This window comes from Diaphorina citri, unplaced genomic scaffold (genome assembly GCF_000475195.1).
Source record: "Diaphorina citri unplaced genomic scaffold, Diaci psyllid genome assembly version 1.1 scaffold462, whole genome shotgun sequence".
Lineage (NCBI taxonomy): Eukaryota > Metazoa > Arthropoda > Insecta > Hemiptera > Psyllidae > Diaphorina > Diaphorina citri.
In genome coordinates this window covers 123,596-147,866 of record NW_007377897.1, presented here as the reverse complement: position 1 = coordinate 147,866, position 24,271 = coordinate 123,596, and the positions used below count along the sequence as shown (strand labels likewise).

At 37.4% G+C, this 24,271-nt stretch overlaps 2 protein-coding genes across 2 annotated transcripts in view; one reads left to right on the top strand and one right to left on the bottom strand.

Moving 5' to 3' along the window:
* Nucleotides 1-24,271, bottom strand: part of LOC103509062 (bicaudal D-related protein homolog) — a 109,814-nt gene that overhangs the window by 18,754 nt on the left and 66,789 nt on the right. The window lies entirely within an intron of this gene.
* Nucleotides 573-3,585, top strand: LOC103509057. Its single transcript, XM_008473646.3, has 2 exons — nucleotides 573-1,146; nucleotides 3,220-3,585. Exons 1-2 carry the CDS (start codon nucleotides 768-770, stop codon nucleotides 3,492-3,494), a joined length of 654 nt encoding a protein of 217 aa, XP_008471868.1. The 5' UTR covers nucleotides 573-767; the 3' UTR covers nucleotides 3,495-3,585.

Here is a 24,271-nt window from a genome sequence, read left to right as displayed (position 1 = left end):
ATGGGAATATAGGTGTAGGGGCAAACAGCCCTAAAAATTGGGTTAGCTAAGATAGCTGGAAGAGTTTCTTTTTTGAACTTTTGGTAAAAAGAAAAAGAACTTAGAACTTTCACATCAGATGAAGCTCTGGAATACACTTTTTCCTACAGTAAAATCAATCTAGCCATTGTAAAACGATTGATTTAAAAAGAGGCATGTTTAGGTACTTTGAAAAATTGTATGAATGATCGGTAGCTTTGTTTATGATAAACAAAATGTTTGTGACATAACACATAACAAGGAACACACTCTGATAAGTTTCATGGGAACAGTTATGCCAGAGGTGTCAATGAGTGTGTGTAAGTTCCATAGAAAATCAATAAGCTGGCAGAGACTCCTGTTTGTTCCGAGATAAGAGAGAAGAGCTCCAGGTTATTATTCACGGATACGATACTAACATGCCCGTCCTAATGTGTGATAAATACCCGAGGTAAACACCGTGAACATTGACAATGTTGAATGCCATTATAGAGATACGCTAGTGTAAGTTCCATAGAAAATCAATAAGCTGGCAGAGACTCCTGTTTGTTCCGAGATAAGAGAGAAGAGCTCCAGGTTATTATTCACGGATACGATACTAACATGCCCGTCCTAATGTGTGATAAATACCCGAGGTAAACACCGTGAACATTGACAATGTTGAATGCCATTATAGAGATACGCTAGTTACATATATCCATCACGTTCAGCTGACACGACATTTATCAAAGTCCCAGCACCGTCACAACATGATCCCGTACATCCTTCTCATCCTGGTGTACCACCTAACACCCGGGTACCAGGCGTCCCATGTTGTCCTTCGACCCGTGTCCACAACACCAGACTCCCTCCGGCCGCTTGCAATCAAGGAGCTAGAAAACCGACATCTCCCCTGGGACCAGTTCCTCGGGGATGACAATATCCAGAAGACAAAGATATTCGAGGAGACCCGATTCCGTAGTTCGGGATTCGGAGAGGGAGCGTATGTCGTGGGGCCGCCGAAACGTATCGTGTATGGCAACAACGACACATATCGGAACACGCCCATTGTGCCGCTGAAGGAAAATTACATGAACTGTTCGTTTCGGAAGAAAAATCCTGTGGCTTATGACGAGGCGCTTTATCCGTGTAAGTATTTGAGTGACCAAATTTCTAGCGCATCACAATCTTGATAGACAACTAGACACTTTTCGTAGCTAGAAAACCGACATCTCCCCTGGGACCAGTTCCTCGGGGATGACAATATCCAGAAGACGAAGATATTCGAGGAGACCCGATTCCGTAGTTCGGGATTCGGAGAGGGAGCGTATGTCGTGGGACCTCACTCCTTTATTTATGCATGCAGAGGATTTATAATGTGACAGTAATTTATCCTGGACTCTCAGAAGGCATTTGATACTACATGGTGGTCATCTATGTAGCTATAGCTGGCTAGCAGTAGGTCTACGTAATAATTATTTAGGTACTATACATAACTTTTCTACGTTGAAGTTTTGTTGTTATAGGTTAGAAAGTTGTAAGCTATCAATTTACAACATTTGCTTTAAATCCTGTGGCTTATGACGAGGCGCTTTATCCGTGTAAGTATTTGAGTGACCAAATTTCTAGCGCATCACAATCTTGATAGACAACTACTACAACTAGACACTTTTCAGGAAAATTTGGACTCTTGCCTAGCTAGTCTAAACTTATTGCTCCTTTCAGCCCCTAACCTACAGGCTACAGTCGATTAGTTCGAAATGAAAATTTGGACTCTTGCCTAGCTAGTCTAAACTTATTGCTCCTTTCAGCCCCTAACCTACAGGCTACAGTCGATTAGTTCGAAATATGTAGTTTCTTTCCACAGCAATTCTCAATAATGGGAAAAGCGAGATACACATAATTCAGAACAACGTTAACATTAACAATTTTCTATTGCTTTACATATATCACACAAATTCTAGGAAAACACTTTTCCTTTACCCAAAATATTAATTTCGTTAAAAGCATAAATGCCTGATAATGTTACTCTGCGGCCTAGAATATAATGAACCCATGGAAAATATTAGAAAACTTAACTCACGTTTCGTTTGTAGTAATAATACACATAATTCAGAACAACGTTAACATTAACAATTTTCTATTGCTTTACATATATCACACAAATTCTAGGAAAACACTTTTCCTTTATTCAAAATATTAATTTCGTTAAAAGCATAAATGCCTGATAATGTTATTCTGCGGCCTATAATATAATGAACCCATGGAAAATATTAGAAAACTTAACTCACGTTTCGTTTGTAGTAATAATTTTTTTCAAGGTGCATCGATTTTTCGAACTCTGAAACAAGTAGCCCTTTTGTTAAGCTATCAGCAAAACCTCCGTGCCTTAACTTTAAGTGTTCTTGAGATAAGCCACATTGCGTGCATGAGATATTGGGTATGTTGACCCTAATCCCTCTAGAACAATTTACTAGCCTAAATACATAGCTGACTAAAGCTTTGGTAGTAATAATTTTTTTCAAGGTGCATCGATTTTTCGAACTCTGAAATACGTAGCCCCTTTGTTGAGCTATCAGCAAGCCTCCGTGCCTCAACTTTAAGTGTACTTGAGATAACCCACATTGCGTGCATCAGATATTGGGTATGTTGACCCTAATCCCTCTAGAACAATTTACTAGCATAAATAGCTGACCAAAGCTTTAAAAAAAGTTCTAAATATTGAGAAAATAACGATAATTTCGTCGAATATCTTCATCAGGACACCCATAATTAATTTTGACCACAAAAAAATATTAAAATTTTCAACAGACCATTAATGGGTACTGATGGCTCAACTCTTTTTTTTTCTAAATCCTCCTGGTTGCCACAAATTGTCTTCAGTGGTCAAATCATGTAGTCGGATGACCTGTGTCTTGGAGTTGAAACCATGAAGTGTTTTTATACAGTCGTTTGGTCATCAGCATCATAGTAAACTTGGCCAACTTATTTAAGGGTTCGCTCTTAGAACATCGGAATAATAAACTCGGGTATTTTGCCAAGGTGCAAAGTTCCTCTATAAAATAACCCAAAACACACACAATTGATCTTTTTACAATCTTTTGCCGATTGTTCTACCCCATCTCTTGAAGAAAGGTTTGCAATTATTACCGTTACTTCATTTCTTTTGTGACCACATCACCCTAAAATAACTTATAACGCCATCCTGTTGATCTTTTCCAGTCGAAATGATTGATCAAAGGCCGGGGAAGACTGTACTCGTGGTATGTGACAATTCCGCGCATGGTACCAACATGTGTGAGTTTCTCCGGGCATTATACAACGCGCATTCCGCCCACTGCACTTGTCCTCACGTGATGGATGGTTACGCCAATGTGGGATTCTGCACTCTCCGCTATAGGGACGGTAAGGAGATGAGCTACTGTAATACGCCCGCACATAACCCCATGTGGCTCCTCAGACTATGCGCCTACAAGATTCCCATGCCCGTGGGATGATCTAACATCTAACGTTGCACTTTTCAAGACAGTGATTTCTCTTTTTGAACTTTCAATCCATCCCTGATTGACTCTGATGGTACTATACTGCGATACTGGATTGGGAATTCAATAACAATAACATTAATGTGATCAAGAGATTTTAGTCATGTGGAGAGGACTTGAAGGTAAATAACCTCTGGAAATGAGAGAAGCCCTATGAGTGCACACCAGTGTAAATTTGACTGATGACCAGTCATAAGAGTGCAACGTGCTCTTTCAGTATCTTGACTTCATTGATGAATTTCAGAGACGTTTCTCTATGACACTCGGAAATACGAATATGTACCTACCTGTAGTACAAATGAAACGGTATACGAGGAGGACCTACCTTGAAGAGACGGCTAGGGAAAAAGAAATGACGAGACGAGACAATTCGTCAACTAGGGCCCAAAATTCCGTCAAGGTAGTGACCAAGTTTTGGCTTCTGGTACCTACAAGGAGTATTCTGAGAATGTCTCATTTCTTACCTACGTCAATGTTAATCGACCCGATATGAAGCGTGTTTCGTCAAATTTTCTAATCAAAGAGTCACGCAGTCACGAAAGGTGGTGAAAACTAAAGTGTAAATGTCGCCTAATAATACATAATGGGAGAGGACTTGAAGGTAAATAACCTCTGGAAATGAGAGAAGCCCTATGAGTGCACACCAGTGTAAATTTGACTGATGACCAGTCATACGAGTGCAACGTGCTCTTTCAGTATCTTGACTTCATTGATGAATTTCAGAGACGTTTCTCTATGCGGAAATACGAATATGTAATTATGTACCTACCTGTAGTACAAATGAAACGGTATACGAGGAGGACCTACCTTGAAGAGACGGCTAGGGACAAAGAAATGACGAGACAATTCGTCAACTAGGGCCCAAAATTCCGTCAAGGTAGTGACCAAGTTTTGACTTCTGGTATCTACAAGGAGTATTCTGAGAATGTCTCATTGCTTACCTACGTCAATGTTAATCGACCCGATATGAAGCGTGTTTCGTCAAATTTTCTAAGTAATCAAAGAGTCACGCAGTCACGAAAGGTGGTGAAAACTAAAGTATAAATGTGGCCTAATTATACATTTTCTTTTTTTTTAAGACACGTTGACAACCAACACGTTGTGCTAAATAAATACATTAAATAAATTATACCCGAAAGTCCTACAGATCAATAGAATACGTAAACAATCCACACTGCATTATGAATTCTTAGAGGCATTAGGCCCAGATTTCTTCTCAGCAGTTCAATCATTTCTGACCCAAGTCCACAGAGCCTCCTCGTTCCTGGACCAATAATACCAATACAAACATAACAGTATTCGTCATTGTAGCAGGATTCGAGTATACAAAGCAAGTCGTACGTATTTTCTAGGCTGTACGTAGTATTGGTGGTGATCGTCGATTACGTCACACTCACAGGCCTCTCTCAATAGAACAGTGGACAATTTTCCGCATGACAATCAAAACTGTAAAATCTACATCCTTCACAAATACGACTATGTACCTACCTGTAGTACAAATGAAACGGTATACGAGGAGGACCTACCTTGAAGAGACGGCTAGGGACAAAGAAATGAGACAATTCGTCAACTAGGGCCCAAAATTCCGTCAAGGTAGTGACCAAGTTTTGACTTCTGATACCTACAAGGAGTATTCTGAGAATATCTCATTTCTTACCCACGTCAATGTTAATCGACCCAATATGAAGCGTGTTTCGTCAAATTTTCTAATCAAAGAGTCACGAAAGGTGGTGAAAACTAAAGTATAAATGTCGCCTAATTATATGTACGTAGCTGTACAAAAAATTGTGGCATTGGTCAAAATGGAAATTCTTCACAAGGGTTGAACGGACTCGCAAAGACCTGAGTACTGTAAAGGGGTCGATAGATATGTTTTGGCGGAAAACAAACTCTTCTCAAAGCAAGTCGTACGTATTTTCTAGGCTGTACGTAGTATTGGTGGTAATCGTCGATTACGTCACACTCACAGGCCTCTCTCAATAGAACGGTGATGTAGGTAGCTGTACCAAAAATTGTGGCATTGGTCAAAGTGGAAATTCTTCACAAGGGGTGAACGGACTCACAAAGACCTGAGTACTGTAAAAGGGTCGATAGCTATGTTTTGGCGGAAAACAAACTCTGTCCATAAATCAAACATGTGTCCATAAATCAGGAAACAAAATTTACCCACTCTGAAATTCTTAATTTGTCCTTCTTTCCGGTATTCGATACTGATGATAGTGATGTTCTAATTTCACGATGCTTCAACACGACCTGTATCAGATTTTACAATATTGTCAACAGATTTAACATTAATCTATTCGGTTGTATAACCACTTGTCACTGAACCGGAGTCAACCTCTTCCCTTTTGATTAACATGGTCGTTTTGGTCATAATCATGATATAATTACAGTTTAATCTTCTTTCTTTTTGAGGCCGAATGAGGACAATGCATCTTCGAGTACCGGAATAACATTGTTCGTCAACTAACTGATCATAGCCGGGATAACGTATAGTGCTTGTGAAGTGTACGAATGATAGGACGTTTGTTAGACGATGTTTTTAGCGGAACTACTTTGTTGAACCCAATATTGTGTGATCTAGAAACGGAGTGTCAGTGACTGGTTGGCATATTAAGTTCCTTTATCTTCACCTTTTCTGAAACTTGGTATTTTACCGAGTAACATTAATCTATTCGGTTGTATAACCACTTGTCACTGAACCGGAGTCAACCTCTTCCTTCTTGATTAACATGGTCGTTTTGGTCATATTCATGATATAATTACAGTTTAATCTTCTTTGTTTTTGAGGCCGAATGAGGACAATGCATCTTCGAGTACTGGAATAACATTGTTCGTCAACTAACTGATCATAGCCGGGATAACGGGACTACTGTGTATTGTCTACATAAGGACCGTCAAAAAAGTCAGTCTCTTACTAAATCGAATTCCATCTGATGAATCTGATGATTGCTGAAATCTGGTGTGTACTTTTATGGTCATTTAGTACTAGCACCTTGCCACCTTGTACTTGTACAATACGTATTGATACTAAAGTACTGAACTTACGGTTGTTTTGTGTACAGTGCAAACCTGCGATTTATCTTTTGGTACGAAAAATCGTAGCGTGTGTAGCAGGCTTTGTACCGTCCATCCATAAAGTAAACCTACTTACAACTTACAATGATTTAATAGCAGTATTAATGGAACTACATATTAGGCGTTGTCATTATAACATTAATCTATTCGGTTGTATAACCACTTGTCACTGAACCGGAGTCAACCTCTTCCTTCTTGATTAACATGGTCGTTTTGGTCATAATCATGATATAATTACAGTTTAATCTTCTTTGTTTTTGAGGCCGAATGAGGACAATGCATCTTCGAGTACCGGAATAACATTGTTCGTCAACTAACTGATCATAGCCGGGATAACGGGACTACTGTGTATTGTCTACATAAGGACCGTCAAAAAAGTCAGTCTCTTTGTCTCTTACTAAATCGAATTCCATCTGATGATTGCTGATATCTGGTAGGGTAAGTCGTAACAATTGTGTACTTTTATGGTCATTTGGTACTAGCACCTTGCCACCTTGTACTTGTACAATACGTATTGATACTGAACTTACGGTTATTTTGTGTACAGTGCCAACCTGCGATTTATCTTTTGGTACGAAAAATCGTAGCGTGTGTAGCAGGCTTTGTACCGTCCATCCATAAAGTAAACCTACTTACAACTTACAATGATTTAATAGCAGTATTAATGGAACTACATATTAGGCGTTGTCATTATACGTACCTATAGTGCTTGTAAAGTGTACGAATGATAGGACGTTTGTTAGACGATGTTTTTAGCGGAACTACTTTGTTGAACTCATATTGTGTGATCTAGAAACGTAGTGTCAGTGACTGATTGGCATATCAAGTTCCTTTATCTTCACCTTTTCTGAAACTTGGTATTTTACCGAGATACGCGGATATGATCTTCTAATGAGATGTCTCCAAATATGCACATCGGAAGAGCTTAGGAGATTGATCTTCTTTAAACTTATTGCTGTAATGAATTTTGAAGACATATGAACAATTTTACAACAAACCGACCAGGTGACAAATTCTTCTAGCATTGTAAAGCAGACAGTCCCGTGTCCTGACATACCACTACTGAGTATACCTACACGTTAATGACCAGCGCCTTAATTATCCGACTTACCAGAGCATTGAACCCAGTCTCGCGGATTGGCAGCCCAACATACGCCCCAAACTCGACCGGTCTTCACGTCAGTAATCGTAGGTTTTATAATTTCAGGCGAACAAAAATCTGACTTGGTTTTCTTCTAATTTCCTTCCTCCTTCCGTCCACTCTTCTGGTCAGATCAGTGTCCATGAAATTCAGTGGGATCATTAACGAATGGTATGAAAGACTATAAAGCTGTATCCTGAGGCAACTTTATAAGACATACGGGATATAAGTAAGTTTATACGATAATATACTACATAGAGGTGCAATATACACAACGTATCTTGATGGAAACTGGTTCGTGAGTCATCCACTGGCAGAATCAACAATGACTCACAATTGGCTTCTGGGCTCAAACTGCAGAGTTGTTCAATCCCGATTCGACTTTACCACTCGTGTTTGGGTGAATGTCAAGCAAACCTTGAGGTTCACTTAAGTTACTTTGCATACTCAAGTGCAGACTTGATTACTTCAAATAATTTGTGGAGAGAGGAAGGTTGCTGGGAGATAATTAGGTAAACTGGGTACCTTCGATGTTTTGTATTCGATTAGGAGATGCGAGGGAGGGTTTGGTACTTAAGAACAACATCTGACAAGCTGAAGATCAATTTCCTGATGATGGTTTTGAATACATTATGTTCAATTGTGCCCTTCAAATCTTTCAATTCAACTTGCTTGTCTAATTATTGGTACTACACATTGATTGAATCTTGAAAATTTAAAATTGCAAAACTTGTTTCGACAATTTTCTCGATACAATAAACGTAATAGAATTCTTTCCCACCATGTGGCTAAGGCTATTGGTCATCCTAAAATATTTGAACATAATATCACCTCTACGTACAAACCGCAATACGGAACGATCTATGTTTGTTTGTTTGTTTGTTTGTATGTATGTAGGTATTGTCCCACACGCAATTTTGTCCAAATACTATTTTCCATTACAAATGGTAACAAAAGAAAATTCAACCTCATTTACGTGCACTGAACTCTGAATATGAACATCAGCTTGAAAAATATTTCCGGAAGTCAGTACGAGTAGAATAAATTGAAGGCAATCTGGCATAATATGTGTCAGAAACCCAATCTGTGTATAACTACAATAGACGATAAGACCTCTATCTCAAGGTGCCTCCACAATTTTAGAGAATATGCTAGAAAAGAGCTTGCTCTATAACTGATGAACACAATACATGCGGGATAACGGCTCAGTACCTATAGGCTCAAGCCCTTATCACACTGGCTGCATTGGCTCCGCTCTAACCGTCAGCTGGCTCAGCTCTGCGTAACACCGTGTATCTGTATCTGTATCATTGTATCAATCAGGCAAGTGGCCTGGAATATTCGACCAGTAGTTTCCAGGCAGTCTCCACCAACAGTCAGGCCTAAGGCCAGCCACTCACTATCAGGTGGACCTCACAGGTAACCTGATCAGGTCCACCAGTCAAGTCTACCTAATATCGTGTGTGCTCATCAGGTATAGGGTAGACCCGACAGGCGGAACTTTTCAGCCGTACCTGTCAGGTCTAAATGATAGTGTGCGTACTTACTCATGAGGTATCAGGTAGACCTGACAGGCGGACCTGATCAGTGCACCTGTGAGTGGATGGCTGGCCTAAGGCTAGCCATTCACATTCACAGGCTTGTCTTTTCTTCTCATGTCGAGGCCGAGGGAATGTCTGAGTTCTATGAATAGTACCGTCAACTTCGGGCAGGTCTAGTATTGTCAAGTTTGGGTAGGTTCTATACGAGCCTGCACACTCTGACTCTATAACTTACCTTGTCGACACGAATGATCGACACCATATAGGAACTGCAAGTTGTCCTGAGATCAGTATTCAACAGCAAAATGGGTACCACCACCGCACCGTATTCACATGTCAAAAATTATGTACAGCTTGGGCTAAACTGGATTAAAAGAATAGAAAATTAATTTATTTGTCTTATTTGGCCGCCATCTTGTCCATCTGTAATATAGCTTCTTAAATCGGCAAAATAACCACTTTTTTTCAAGTCAGCATACCTGAAAACATACAATTCAATATATTATTTCAATATATTGGACAATTTTTAAGGATTTCCCTATAGTAGCAGCATATCCCAAAAACGGGATCGACCATTACGGGATTACGGTACATCCTAGAAGAAAAGTGTAAATGTATAAAATGTAGAAAATTATAATACAAACAGCTTTCTAATTCATAGTTCATAAAAAGAAATTACCGGAAACGAGATATTGTAAGAAAACCTCTTTTTTAGCCGCCATTTTGGAAAAATCATTACGGTACGGGATTACGGTACATCCTAGAGAAAAAATGTAAATGTAAAAAATGTAGGAAATAGAAATACAAACAACTTTCTAATTCATTATTATTAGAAAAAAATTACCTAAAACGAGATATTCTCAAAAAACCCTTTTTTTAGCCGCCATTTTGAAACGGGATCGACCGTTATGGGATTACAGTACATCCTAGAGAAAAAGTGTAAATGTATGAAATGTAGGAAAGAAAAAAACAAACAACTTTTTAATCTATTGTTATTAGAAAAAAATTAGCTGAAAAGAGATATTATGAGAAAACCTCTTTTTTGGCCGCCATGTTCGAAAAATCCTTACGGTACGGGATTACGGTACATCCTAGAAAAAAAGTGTAAATTTACAAAATGTAGGAAATATAAATATAAAAAACTTTCTGATTCATTGTTATTAGAAAAAAGTTACCGGAAACGAGATATTATCAAAACCCCGTTTTTGGCCGCCATTTTGAAAAAAGGCCGCCATTTTGTTTGTGTGCATGATTTTTGGTGTCACCCCTTCCTAAAAGTTTCATATTTTCCCAATGAAGGTCCATACCAAATTTGGTGCTTTCCTGAATAAATGCAGCTTTTGGCCAAAATTGTGACGTTAGGCCACCCACTAAATACCGTTAAAGGTGGACTTTCAAATCTTGTAGAGAAAACCGATTTTCAAGCAATCAATACTTGAAATATCACATAGCTGGTGACTTTTCAATACATATTGCTTTGTATTTTAGGATTTCATTGCAGAGATCATCAAGAGATGAGACTTTCGCAAAATCGGGGATAATTCGGGAACTTCAATCATAAACATGTAATATGTACCTACCAGTACCACCAACCACCTTCTAACATCCATGTACCGTTGTAGTCTAACCTTCCACCGGATTTCATTGCAGAGATCATCAAGAGATGAGACTTTCGCAAAATCGGGGATAATTCGGGAACTTCAATCATAAACATGTAATATGTATGTACCACCAACCACCTTCTAACATCCATGTACCGTTGTAGTCTAACCTTCCACATTTGATCCTATGACATTTCAACCGAGGTGTCATCATACTTCACACCAAGCCCTAAAATACGGTGTCCTCAACAATCCTTCTGGTTACGTCATGAGGCAAAACTTTAAATGAGAGATAATAGCAAACTATGACACAAGCAATACCGAAGTAGGGTTTCCTATATTAGGCTATTGTCTTCTGATTGATACGTACAAGCAAGGCCCCGTGAGCTTAATGATACTTTTATTGTGTTTTAATGACTTATGACTTCAACGTAGATATCAGTACGAGTATACCTCACAGTTATTATTAGATTTATTTTATTTCGATGACAGGTATACATATGCCTCACCTAGAGAGAGTCCAGGGTTTTAATGACTTATGACTTCAACGTAGATATCAGTACGAGTATACCTCACAGTTATTATTAGATTTATTTTATTTCGATGACAGGTACCTATATGCCTCACCTAGAGAGAGTCCAGGCAATTATGAATTCAGCATTGTCTTCTAATTGATACGTACAAGCAAGGCCCCGTGAGCTTAATGATACTTTTATTGTGTTTTAATGACTTATGACTTCAACGTAGGTATCAGTACGAGTATACCACACAGTTATTATTAGATTTATTTTATTTCGATGACAGGTATATGCCTCACCTAGAGAGAGTCCAGGCAATTATGAGTCCAGGCAATTATGAATTCAGCTCGTCACTTTTCCATCTTGAATTTGTCATTTGGTATAGGCCCTACAAAAGAATTCGACAATCCAAATAAAAAGGAGGGATTCTTACTTTTAAGTAAGCCTTCAGAGGTGATAAATCTGATACGTAGTCATACACATAACGTATGATGGGAGTATCAATAAAATTCATCAATACAGCAAAAAGCATCTTCTCAGAAGTTCCCAAATAAAGCAGACATTGCCAAAATACTCGAGACAAGCTTCTACGTCTCTTTTCTGGGAAACAATCAAAGTAAAGATGTCAAGCGAAAACAAAAAGGACAAACACACTTTCATGAACATCACCAACACAATGTCAGTAGTGTAACTCCAAATGTACATAATTCATCGCCACTTTCATTTGGTAAGAGATTGTGTAAGACAACTTTCTATCCCCACATTCTTGTGTCAAAAACAAAGAGACAAATCAGAAGAAGAAGAAGATGTAGTCGTAAAATTATGCGAGGCGGTGGACGTGAAATCTCAACAATCTGTGCAATATACGAATAATTAGTAACCGAGAGAATAAATAGAGAGATGAGAGTATAGTTCTGTTAATTCGTAGGTATACATACTACGTGACTGTAGGACGTATGATGGGAGTATCGATAAAATTCATCAATACAGCAAAAATAGCATCTTCTCAGAAGTTCCCAAATAAAGCAGACATTGCCAATATACTCGAGACAAGCTTCTACGTCTCTTTTCTGGGAAACAATCAAAGTAAAGATGTCAAGCGAAAACAAAAAGGACGAACAACATACATGAACATCACCAACACAATATCAGTAATGTAACTCCAAATGTACATAATTCATCGCCACTTTCATTTGGTAAGAGATTGTGTAAGACAACTTTCTATCCCCACATTCTTGTGTCAAAAACAAAGAGACAAATCAGAAGAAGAAGAAGATGTAGTCGTAAAATTATGCGAGGCGGTGGACGTGAAATCTCAACAATCTGTGCAATATACGAATAATTAGTAACCGAGAGAATAAATAGAGAGATGAGAGTATAGTTCTGTTAATTCGTAGGTATACATACTACGTGACTGTAGCTGTAGGCTTTGTCGTCGCAGAAAGAATCTGAATATTTAATATCAATTTCTTAAAGTACTGATAGGCAAATGGATATTCTTGAAATTCGATAATTACAATCGAAAATATTTTGATGATCTTTGGCTTCTATTGGTGAGAGGTCATAACCGTAAGCCTGAATTTCAGAAGGACTTAATTTTCAACAACATAGGTAGGTATGACATACGAGTTATACGACAGTATTTGGTTTCATTCAATTATGCTCATTTGTTACTCACTCTATCTTTGGGTATTGAGTACTAGCCTACAGCAAGAATTCGACAATCCAAATAAAAAGGAGGGATTCTTACTTTTAAGTAAGCCTTCAGAGGTGATAAATCTGATACGTAGTCATACACACATAACGTATGACGTATGATGGGAGTATCGATAAAATTCATCAATACAGCAAAAATAGCATCTTCTCAGAAGTTCCCAAATAAAGCAGACATTGCCAAAATACTCGAAACAGCTTCTACGTCTCTTTTCTGGGAAACAATCAAAGTAAAGATGTCAAGCGAAAACAAAAAGGACAAACAACATACATGAACATCACCAACACAATGTCAGTAGTGTAACTCCAAATGTACATAATTCATCGCCACTTTCATTTGGTAAGAGATTGTGTAAGACAACTTTCTATCCCCACATTCTTGTGTCAAAAACAAAGAGACAAATCATCTAATACTTCTATACGTTATGGATAACGTGTAGAATAACCATGATGTTTGCCAACCTCCGGAACGGAGACGGCACCTCAAGAAGAAGAAGAAGAAGAAGAAGAAGAAGAAGAAGAAGAAGAAGAAGAAGAAGAAGAAGAAGAAGAAGAAGAAGAAACTTTCATTTGGTAAGAGATTGTGTAAGACAACTTTCTATCCCCACATTCTTGTGTCAAAAACAAAGAGACAAATCAGAAGAAGAAGATGATGTAGTCGTAAAATTATGCGAGGCGGTGGACGTGAAATCTCAACAATCTGTGCAATATATGAATAATTAGTAACCGAGAGAATAGAGAGATGAGAGTACTTTCTGTTAATTCGTAGGTACATACTACGTGACTGTAGGCTTTGTCGTCGCAGAAAGAATCTGAATATTTAATATCAATTTCTTAAAGTACTGATAGGCAAATGGATATTCTTGAAATTCGATAATTACAATCGAAAATATTTTGATGAACTTTGACTTCTATTGGTGAGAGGTCATAACCGTAAGCCTGAATTTCAGAAGGACTTAATTTTCAACAACATAGGTAGGTATGAGATACGAGACATACGATAATATTTGATTCCATTCAATCATTCTCATTTGTTACTCTCTCTCGAGGTATTGAGTAGGACAGTCAGTAGGTACTATCGTGCAATTGAGTAGGGATTACATAGACCCACGTCTTTTCAAGCCACTTTGAAATTGAGAAGTGTCCGCAATTAGGAAAAATCTTCATCAAGAAGAGGTACAGTAGATTTGTCATTAAGTCAGTACCATTATCATCAGTACAGCAAAAACGACCAAGATTTTCAAAGTCACGATAAACCCAGAACAGGTACTTGAAGTCTGGGCAACTTCAAGTTCCAAGTCTGTGAGAATTCTCGAATAACAGATAGAGAGATGAGAGTAGTTTCTGTTAATTCATAGGTACATACTACGTGACTGTAGGCTTTGTCGTCGCAGAAAGAATCTGAATATTTGATATCAATTTCTTAAAGTACTGATAGGCCAATGGATATTCTTGAAATTCGATAATTACAATCGAAAATATTTTGATGAACTTCGGCTTCTATTGGTAAGAGGTCATAACCGTAAGCCCGAATTTCAGAAGGACTTAATGTTCAACAACATAGGTAAGTATGACATACGAGTTATACGAGTACGACAGTATTTGGTTTCATTCAATTATGCTCATTTGTTACTCACTCTATCTTTGGGTATTGAGTACTAGCCTACCTGCCTACAGCGACGACCAAGCCTATACATTACACAGACCCATGTCTTTTCAGACCACTTTGAAATTGACACATAATTTCACAATTGGAAAAAATTTCATCAAGTAAGGGTACAGTAGAATTGCCAATAAGTCAGTATCATTATCATCAGTACAGCCAAAATGATAAAGATTTTCAAAGTCACGATAAACCCAGAACAGGTACACTTCAAGTCTGGGCAACTTCAAGTTCCAAGTCTGTGAGAATTCTCGAATAACAGTTCTGTTCAGCTTTTGAACTCTCTTTTGTTATCGGACATCTCCACAGGCAGGTAAGTTTAGTCGATGAGGCAAGGTTATTGCTATGGCAACCGGCCAGTGTTTACATATGACCCACAATCAGACCCCTTCCTTACTTCTTCATCACGAGGAACATTGGAGTACCAGAAGTAGTAGAAGCAGCAGGAGAGGACTTGAAGGTAAATAACCTCTGGAAATGAGAGAAGCCCTATGAGTGCACACCAGTGTAAATTTGACTGATGACCAGCTATAAGAATGCAACGTGCTCTTTCAGTATCTTGACTTCATTGATGAATTTTAGAGACGTTTCTCTATGACACTCGGAAATACGACAGACAAATTGTCCACAATATGCAGGATCCAGATATTCACGTTACAAGCATGTCTGAATGGTAAGTGATTGCGAATATAACGGTTATCATGTAATTCGTGTATGAGGTAAAAACCAGAAAGTGGCATTCGGCATGAATATTTTATGTAATATCAGAAACAAATTTTCAACTTAGTGAGACCATACTCTGACGAAATATTTTGTTTGAGAAAATGTGAACATTGAAGACGATTTCAATTCTTCAGTTTTGTGAATCCACAGGACTCTTATTATTATTTGTTTAATAGAAAATTGACATATTGTAGCCTTGGATGCATTTCGCCCCATACAAATAATGTTTTTTTCCCCAAGAGGAAAAAAAATGTTTTCAGACTTTGATAACAACATATTGATGTACCTTGTTTCTACCTAGTGATATATCCCCCAATGTTTGCTTATTATTTTCAACATTTTAGCTGATGAACTTGAAGCTTGGGCCAACGCCTTTCATAATTTTCACTTTTCCATCCCACTGTTGACACGCAGCTTTATTTTCTGATGAACTTTCATTGTCACTGAAACCTTCAACCTCCTGCTGCTCTTGTGAGGCACCAGGGAAATCAGTGAATTGATAGGAATTTAATGTATGAAATAGTCCTAACTGGTAAAATTCCGAGGGTTGACATAAATATTACAGTGTTTACTTACCTACAGCTCTTCCGTTTTAAGTTACTATCAGTAAGAATCTTGATTGTCAGTCAGTACATACCTGCAAAACAAAGAGATTATAAGAATTTAATAATATGATTTTAGATAATTTCGTACAATACTGAATTAATTATTCCAAAATATCGTGTAAGGAAGTTTCTGCAACATGTCAATCAGATTACTTATCATTCACAAAATTCAAGTGTTGAAAGCTTGAAAGCAACACCGGAAGATATGTACCTACACCTACATGGCAGACTGCACAAATTTGAAATCGTGTTAGTTATTTATCTACGAAAATGAAAAAAATATTTTTGGACTGTGTGAAAGAAAATGAATATGAAAAGATAATTTATTTAGTGACTTGGAAAAAATCTTCGTTCTCTATTTCGTACAATGTACAATACTGAATTAATTATTCCAAAATATCGTGTAAGTTTCTGCAACATGTCAATCAGATTACTTATCATTCACAAAATTCAAGTGTTGAAAGCAACACCGGAAGATATGTACCTACACCTACATGGCAGACTGCACAAATTTGAAATCGTGTTAGTTATTTATCTACGAAAATGAAATCGCAAAAGCTAATAAATAATAAAAATACTGCTCATGGAAAAAAGAAGCAAGCAACTGAGGCATGAAGAAGATTTCTATCTAAACTATTATATACGGATTACGGAGACTGTTGTTGATATAACTGCAACTGAAACTGACACGATAGTTAAAGGATTTGCAAGACAAATTGTCCACAATATGCAGGATCCAGATATTCACGTTACAAGCATGTCTGAATGGTAAGTGATTGCGAATATAACGGTTATCAAGTAATTCGTGTATGAGGTAAAAACCAGAAAGTGGCATTCGGCATGAATATTTCTGAGATGTCTCCAAATATGCACATCGGAAGAGCTTAGGAGATTGATCTTCTTTAAACTTATTGCTGTAATGAATTTTGAAGACATATGTATGAACAATTTTACAACAAACCGACCAGGTGACAAGCTTAGGAGATTGATCTTCTTTAAACTTATTGCTGTAATGAATTTTGAAGACATATGAACAATTTTACAACAAACCGACCAGGTGACACATTCTTCTAGCATTGTAAAGCAGACAGTCCCGTGTCCAGACATACCACTACTGAGTATACCTACACGTTAATGACCAGCGCCCTAATTATCCGACTTACCAGAGCATTGAACCCAGTCTCGCGGATTGACAGCCCAACATACGCCCCAAACTCGACCGGTCTTCACGTCAGTAATCGTAGGTTTTATAATTTCAGGCGAACAAAAATCTGTCTTGATTTTCTTCTAATTTCTTTCCTTCTTCCGTCTTCTCTGGTCTGATCAGTGTCCATGAAATTCAGTGGGATCATTAAGATCGAGTGGTATGAAAGACTATAAAGCTGTATCCTGAGGCAACTTTGTAAGACATACGGGATATATGTAAGTTTATATGATAATATACTACATAGAGGTGCAATATACACAGCATATCTTGATGGAAACTGGTTCGTGAGTCATCCACTGGCAGAATCAACAATGACTCACAATTGGCTTCTGGGCTCAGACTGCAGAGTTGTTCAATCCCGATTCGACTTTACCACTCATGTTCGGGTGAATGTCAAGCAAACCTTGAGGGTTACTTAAGTTACTTTGCATACTCAAGTGCAGACTTGATTGCTTCAAATAATTTGTGGAGAGAGGAAGGTTGTTTGAAGATAATTAGGTAAACTGGGTACCTTCGTTGTTTTGTGTTCGATTAGGAGATGCGAGGGAGGGTTTGGTACTTCAGAACAACATCTGACAAGTTGAAGATCAATTTACTGATGATGGTTTTGAATACATTATGTTCGATTCTGGCCTTCAAATCAACTTGCTTTTCTAATTATAGGTACATACACATTGATTCAATCTAAAAATTTAAATTGTAAAACAAACACAACTTGCTTGGTCCTGATAACTTGTTTCGACAATTTTCTCGATACAATAACCGTAATAGAATTCTTTCCCACCATGTGGCTATTGGTCATCCTAAAATACTTGAACATAATATCACCTCTGCGTACAAACCGCAAAACGGAACGATCTACATATGTTTGTTTGTTTTGTTTGTTTGTTTGTTTGTATGTATGTAGGATGTAGGTATTGTCACACACGCAATTTTGTCCAAATACTATTTTCTATTACAAATGGTAACAAAAGAAAATCCAACCTTATTTACGTGCACTGAACTCTGAATATGAACATCAGCTTGAAAAATATTTCCGGAAGTCGAATACGAGTATAATAAATTGAAGGCAATCTGGCATCTGAACGGATTATCACGGATTAACGAACACATAAACTCAGATGAAAATTGAAAGTTAATGTCGTGTTTAACCAGCATTAACCAGCATCAGATAATTACATGCTTGCTTAAACAAAGCCAGTAGGATTGTTTACTTGGATTCGATCTGATTCCTCGACATATCCGATTGGCTGTTAATCTTCTGGTACTCAGGTACTTACTCATCGACCTAGAATTAAACCAACACACTCAGTATTTGTATTGATTTTCCGGAGATTCCTTTCATAGAAGTAGAATGTAGAGGCAATTCTTTACTCATTCTATTTTCCTCGTACACGACTGAGCTAGACAGACAAAATAAATTGAACACTCGAGTGCAATGAGTATGAAGAAAACCAATGGGAAGTTTATAATATGGTGATATATTTCAGTTTCAGACCTTACAGTCAGAACTCCTATGTGCTTCTTGTTACAAAATCTGAAGGGGGGGAAAAAAAACATACAAATGATAAATTGCATAAAATATTATTACGAGCAAGCAGCATATGTCAGAAACCAAAACCTTTTTTTTTATGCCAAGGTTTCAATGATCTCGATTTGTCTCCATCCAGCATCTCACTTGAAATAAGCAATAGTTATTCCCAGTTAGTTAGTTCATAGAAGAAAGTTCCCGATGATTTCTTGCGTCATGAGGAAAAGATTCAAGATTTGGTACGTGTACATTTGCACATCTTAAAAGCATATTTAAGAACACTCTAGGCTAGAATTTTAATCCAATCTTGTTTTTTTTATGCAACGACTGAACTACTAACCAGTCTTGAAAATTTAGAGCAATTTAGAAAGGCGGTATTCAGCAACAAGGAAAGTAAAACTAGGATAAACTACTTTGACGCAATCGCTGCAAATACTGGGCAAAGCCAGGTGACGAAAGAGCAAAAGGACAAAATACTACTGCGGTTATGCGAAATGAAAAAGTCTGAGGAACCAGATTCAAAAATATCGCCCGAACCAAAAATCTGGGTAATTAGACTGTTTTGGCATGAACCGCGAACTGTACTACTGAGTACCTTAATACAATGTGTGGTAACGAGTTTGAGCCATATTTATTACCACGGATTTAAAACAGCTACCTACTAAAGGTATCTATCTAGGAAAGGACAGATAGACAGAGGAAAGCACATAGCACGGATTTAAAACAGCTACCTACTAAAGGTATCTATCTAGGAAGATAGACAGAGGAAAGCCACGGATTTAAAACAGCTACCTACTAAAGGTATCTATCTAGGAAGATAGACAGAGGAAAGCACATAGACGGTTGCAGAATCTGGAGTACGTAGTTTCAGAATGGTACGGAAGAACATTTCAAAGCTACCAAGGATTCAGAATCATGTAGTCTTCGATAAAAGAGAAAAAAGTATACATCTCCAAATCATGACGTCATGATGAAATAGGAATAAGCACAACGAACAAAAGATATAGAAGAAAGAAAAGGGGCGACCTTTCTGCAACAGGAGAACGTCAAGTATGAGGTTAAAAGGATTCAGAATCATGTAGTCTTCGATAAAAGAGAAAAAAGTATACATCTCCAAATCATGACGTCATGATGAAATAGGAATAAGCATGACGAACAAAAGATATAGAAGAAAGAAAAGGCGCGACCTTTCTGCAACAGGAGAACGTCAACTCTGAGGTTACACTTGCACCAGAGCTTCCCATGCAATGTCTGTCTTCAGAAGATGTTCTTTAGAAAGTATGCCACCATAAAGAGAGAAGAAAGAGTTCATACAAGCGTGTGTGGGTGAGGACAACTTCACATCAAGCAAACACAAAGACCACACTGACAATGGCACCACTGGAAACAAAGAACGCGGAACTTCCAATTAAAAACGTTTTCAATCGCGAAGATAAATCCAAGTGTGTTAGAGCTATCACCCAGCTTTAACAATAGTTTTGCGCTTATAGTGCGTTCAGTGAGTAGCTAAATAGCCTGTAGGTGAATTTACCAAGGTCCATTATACATAGTGGGAGATGAAAAAATCCCCACGTCCTGAGGTAAATGACACTGTCTTACCTCAAGACCTGTTACTTCTTTGTGTACAGAAATAACTTTGGCTCAAACGGTAGCGGATTCAGATTGACGAAATAATTTTAGATGTTTTTTTTTTTTTTTTTTTTTTTTTTTTTTTTTTTTTTTTTTTTTTTTTAATCAGATTACAGTGGACTGAGATAATGGAGATTTTAAGCATCATCATGATACCTTACCTACTGCTCTACCTACATCAAATCCATAAGAATAGCTCTCTAAAGAAATTTAGAACTATAATCAACAAAATAAAAATTTTTTTTTTTTTTTTTTTTTTTTTTTCAAATCAGATTACAGTGGACTGAGGATAATGGAGATTTTAAGCGTCATCAACTCATCATGATACCTTACCTACTGCTCTACCTACATCAAATTCACAAGAATAGCTCTCTAAAGAAATTAAGAACTATAACCAACAAAATAAATATCTGATCTTGTCTATCTATAAAAACCTACACGTGTTTTATAGATATTAGGAAAGGAGTGGCTGTTAATAGTCGTCCATTATCAGATAGAAAATAAGCTAGAGCTTCCAACCTCAGCGAGTCCTACAGACCAGGTATAAATGCATACGTTAATAAGTGGTAACATAGTTCAATATGAAGTTGTCAGAAAGCACTAGGATGATAGACTGATGTATCTCTGTAACGGGTAAGGTCAACACTATAATTGTTTTTTTACTGAGAAGATTCTCAAAATACCTACTACCTAGAAGAGTTCTGAACTTCTGATTATACCAAATCCCAACAGGGGAAAAAAAAGTAGATCAGATATTGCAACACTATAATTGTTTTTTTACTGAGAAGATTCTCAAAATACCTACTACCTAGAAGAGTTCTGAACTTCTGATTATACCAAATCCCATCAGGGGAAAAAAGTAGATCAGATATTCAGTAAATTACCAATATTCGAAGATTGGAACATACATATAAGAATGAAACTAGAGAAAGCTTTATTCTGAGAGATTTGTCTTCTAAAAACAAATAAATAATCGACTTAACAAACACAACAGAAATCGAACAAACTTGTAATTTTTGTCTATCCAAGTTCCTTATTCCTTAATGATATCCACGTGATCCATTCAAATGTATATCGGTAACAAAGCCGACTAGGAAAAACCACAAAACAAACAAAGAGAGACCCAAATAATGGTTCATGGGGACATTCAGCAAATTAGAACAGTGAATGTTAAGGGCGTAGTCGCTCTGTTAACGGTTAACAATAGACATAGAGAAAATAGATTAGGAGGATAAAGAACAACTTCTTATTGGACTGAATTACTAACGTTCAAATCACCCTGAGGACATTCTACAAGAACTTTGCTATTCAATTAAATGCAACTTCTCATCATTTATCACCTCAGAATGGCGTTATCTTTACCATGTATGAATATTCATAGTGTGATTTCATCAGACGAACACTAAAGCAAAAGCTACACTGAAACATTTGTGCACTAGTTGTTAAGTTTGTACTAAATGCGGAAACACATGAAAACAGAGCACGATTGAATTTTATGCCTCAAACCATACAATCATTATAAGCACATCAGTACAGGCTGATTATTTTGATTGGTAACGCGAGACATTTCAGATTCAGTAGGAAGGGAAAGAGAGCAACAAGGTGTTAGGGACACCAACAGATCGATTACCAGAGAATGAATCAAGGCTGCTGAGAGACTCATATCTCAATCCATATTTCATTAGGAACAAGGTTCAAACTACTAAGGTGGAACCAAAGTGACCATATTGGCAAGGTCTTGTGAAGTAATACTGGTGGAAACCACCAGCCATCTCATAGACATAGAACACCTCATGCAGAAGATAAAAGGGGTATTTTTACGCTAGACTTGCTTTCGACAATTCTCAAAGATCCTTACAAGATTCTCTCCTTGATGAGCACAAGCAGGGAGTAATAGAAATAGAAACGAATAATTTGAGAAATGTCACGAAACGAGTTCATATTGTGTAGAGACTCCACCTATTCTAATGGCAGAACAAAAGCGCAGACACTGTCATTACGTTGATTACATCGTGTAAAGTTCACGGTCACTAAGTTCCACAGGTTCTAGGATATACGTCGAGGAAAATCTATAAATAATTATCGTGGTAATGCCCAGAGAGCTAAATAATTCAGAACAAAAGCGCAGACACTGTCATTACGTTGATTACATCGTGTAAAGTTCACGGTCACTAAGTTCCACAGGTTCTAGGATATACGTTGAGGAAAATCTATAAATAATTATCGTGGTAATGCCCAGAGAGCTAAATAATTACACTGTGCTTGGTCTTGGTTCCAGATATTTATAATGGACAGAAATTTATTTGATCTTTCCGAGTTGGTACTGGAAGTACATGGTATCAGAGAGAGATGCTATTTTATTGAATGTTTCATTACCAAAAGTAAAATAAACTGTATAGTGTATATAATATTAATAACATAATATCTAGCTCACGTCAGTACTTGGTTAAGATAACTTCTCCGGCTCTGGCCACCCAAAGGGGCAATTGCTCGAGCATCATGAGCACGTCACCCTCGGGAAAGAATATGGATGAAGAGATACCAATAGGTTCTGATCGATTGAGTAGGTACTGTATAATTAAAGTCTTACATCAGTAACATTGTAATGGAACATGACATCAGGGTGTGAGTTCATCTTGGGCTGGACACCGAATGAAACCAAATTAGTCACTGGATGACATCCACCAGAAGTTCTGACATCAGAACCAGAAATAAAAGAAACCTACTGGTGAACCAGAGCACACCCACATGACATGAAACCCTGTTTAATCCTATGGATAATGAGATTCAACAGCACAAGTGTAGGAGTGCTACTCAGATCTAAATATCTAGAATGAAAATCATTTCTACATTAAATTCTTAACTTTATTGGAAATCATCTTTCTGAAACTGGTCACCTTTCTGAATGGTATTTCTTTGATTTAGATAGAAGATTTGAAATGACAAATTTAGTGTGAGTACCAAAGATGGTGAGAATAATCTGGGAAATAATTGAACCTATTGGTAAGTATATTATTAGCAGACCTCTCTGCTGTTGAGTACCAAAGATGGTGAGAATAATCTGGGAAATAATTGAACCTATTGGTAAGTATATTATTAGCAGACCTCTCTGCTGTTGACAATAGTCATTGAAAATATTTAGGACCCAATTATCTCTCAATCGGCAATAGACTCTAATAATTGTACACCAACAGCTATTAGCTATATTGATTTAAGTAATTTATGGTAGGTACAGGACGAAGGCTCGAGAACTCAAGTTTTCATGTTTGACCATCATGTCTTTGAAAACGGTTTGTGTGCTTAAGAAACTTAAAGGACATCTGAGTGAAAGTAAGAATAAAAGCTTACCAAAGGACATGAGCAAAACATTTGTAGAAACATTAACCATGTATCACGATCACATAAATAACTGCTTTTCAGATACAAGATTATCCTTGTTTCAACTGTTTGAACTAATTTCTACTCATTTCTTAACTTCCAAGAGTACGTGCATAGAACATAAATATGTAGAGACTTAAGTTTAGAAAACACCTGAGGCTACTGGCATGTTTAAGTGTTATCAAACAAACTGCCCTTTGTGATCTTTTCAGTGAGCGCGACCTTGCTTTAGATTACTTCAATGTTCAAATTTAACCATAACAACTGGATGCTGTTTATAACAAAGTTCTCGCCAGATCAATAAGACATCAGATGAAATTCAGATTAGCTTAGGACAAGGAACGGACGGATCACAGAACAAAGAACCCGATAACATTAGAATACTAATTGCTGCGGTTTTTCCT

Bases quoted from the DNA above. Each gene is read 5' to 3' on its own strand.
- LOC103509057 (XM_008473646.3), top strand. From the start codon at position 768: ATGATCCCGTACATCCTTCTCATCCTGGTGTACCACCTAACACCCGGG. The intron at 1,147-3,219 runs GTAAGTATTTGA...GATCTTTTCCAG, and splicing joins TGACGAGGCGCTTTATCCGT to TCGAAATGATTGATCAAAGG.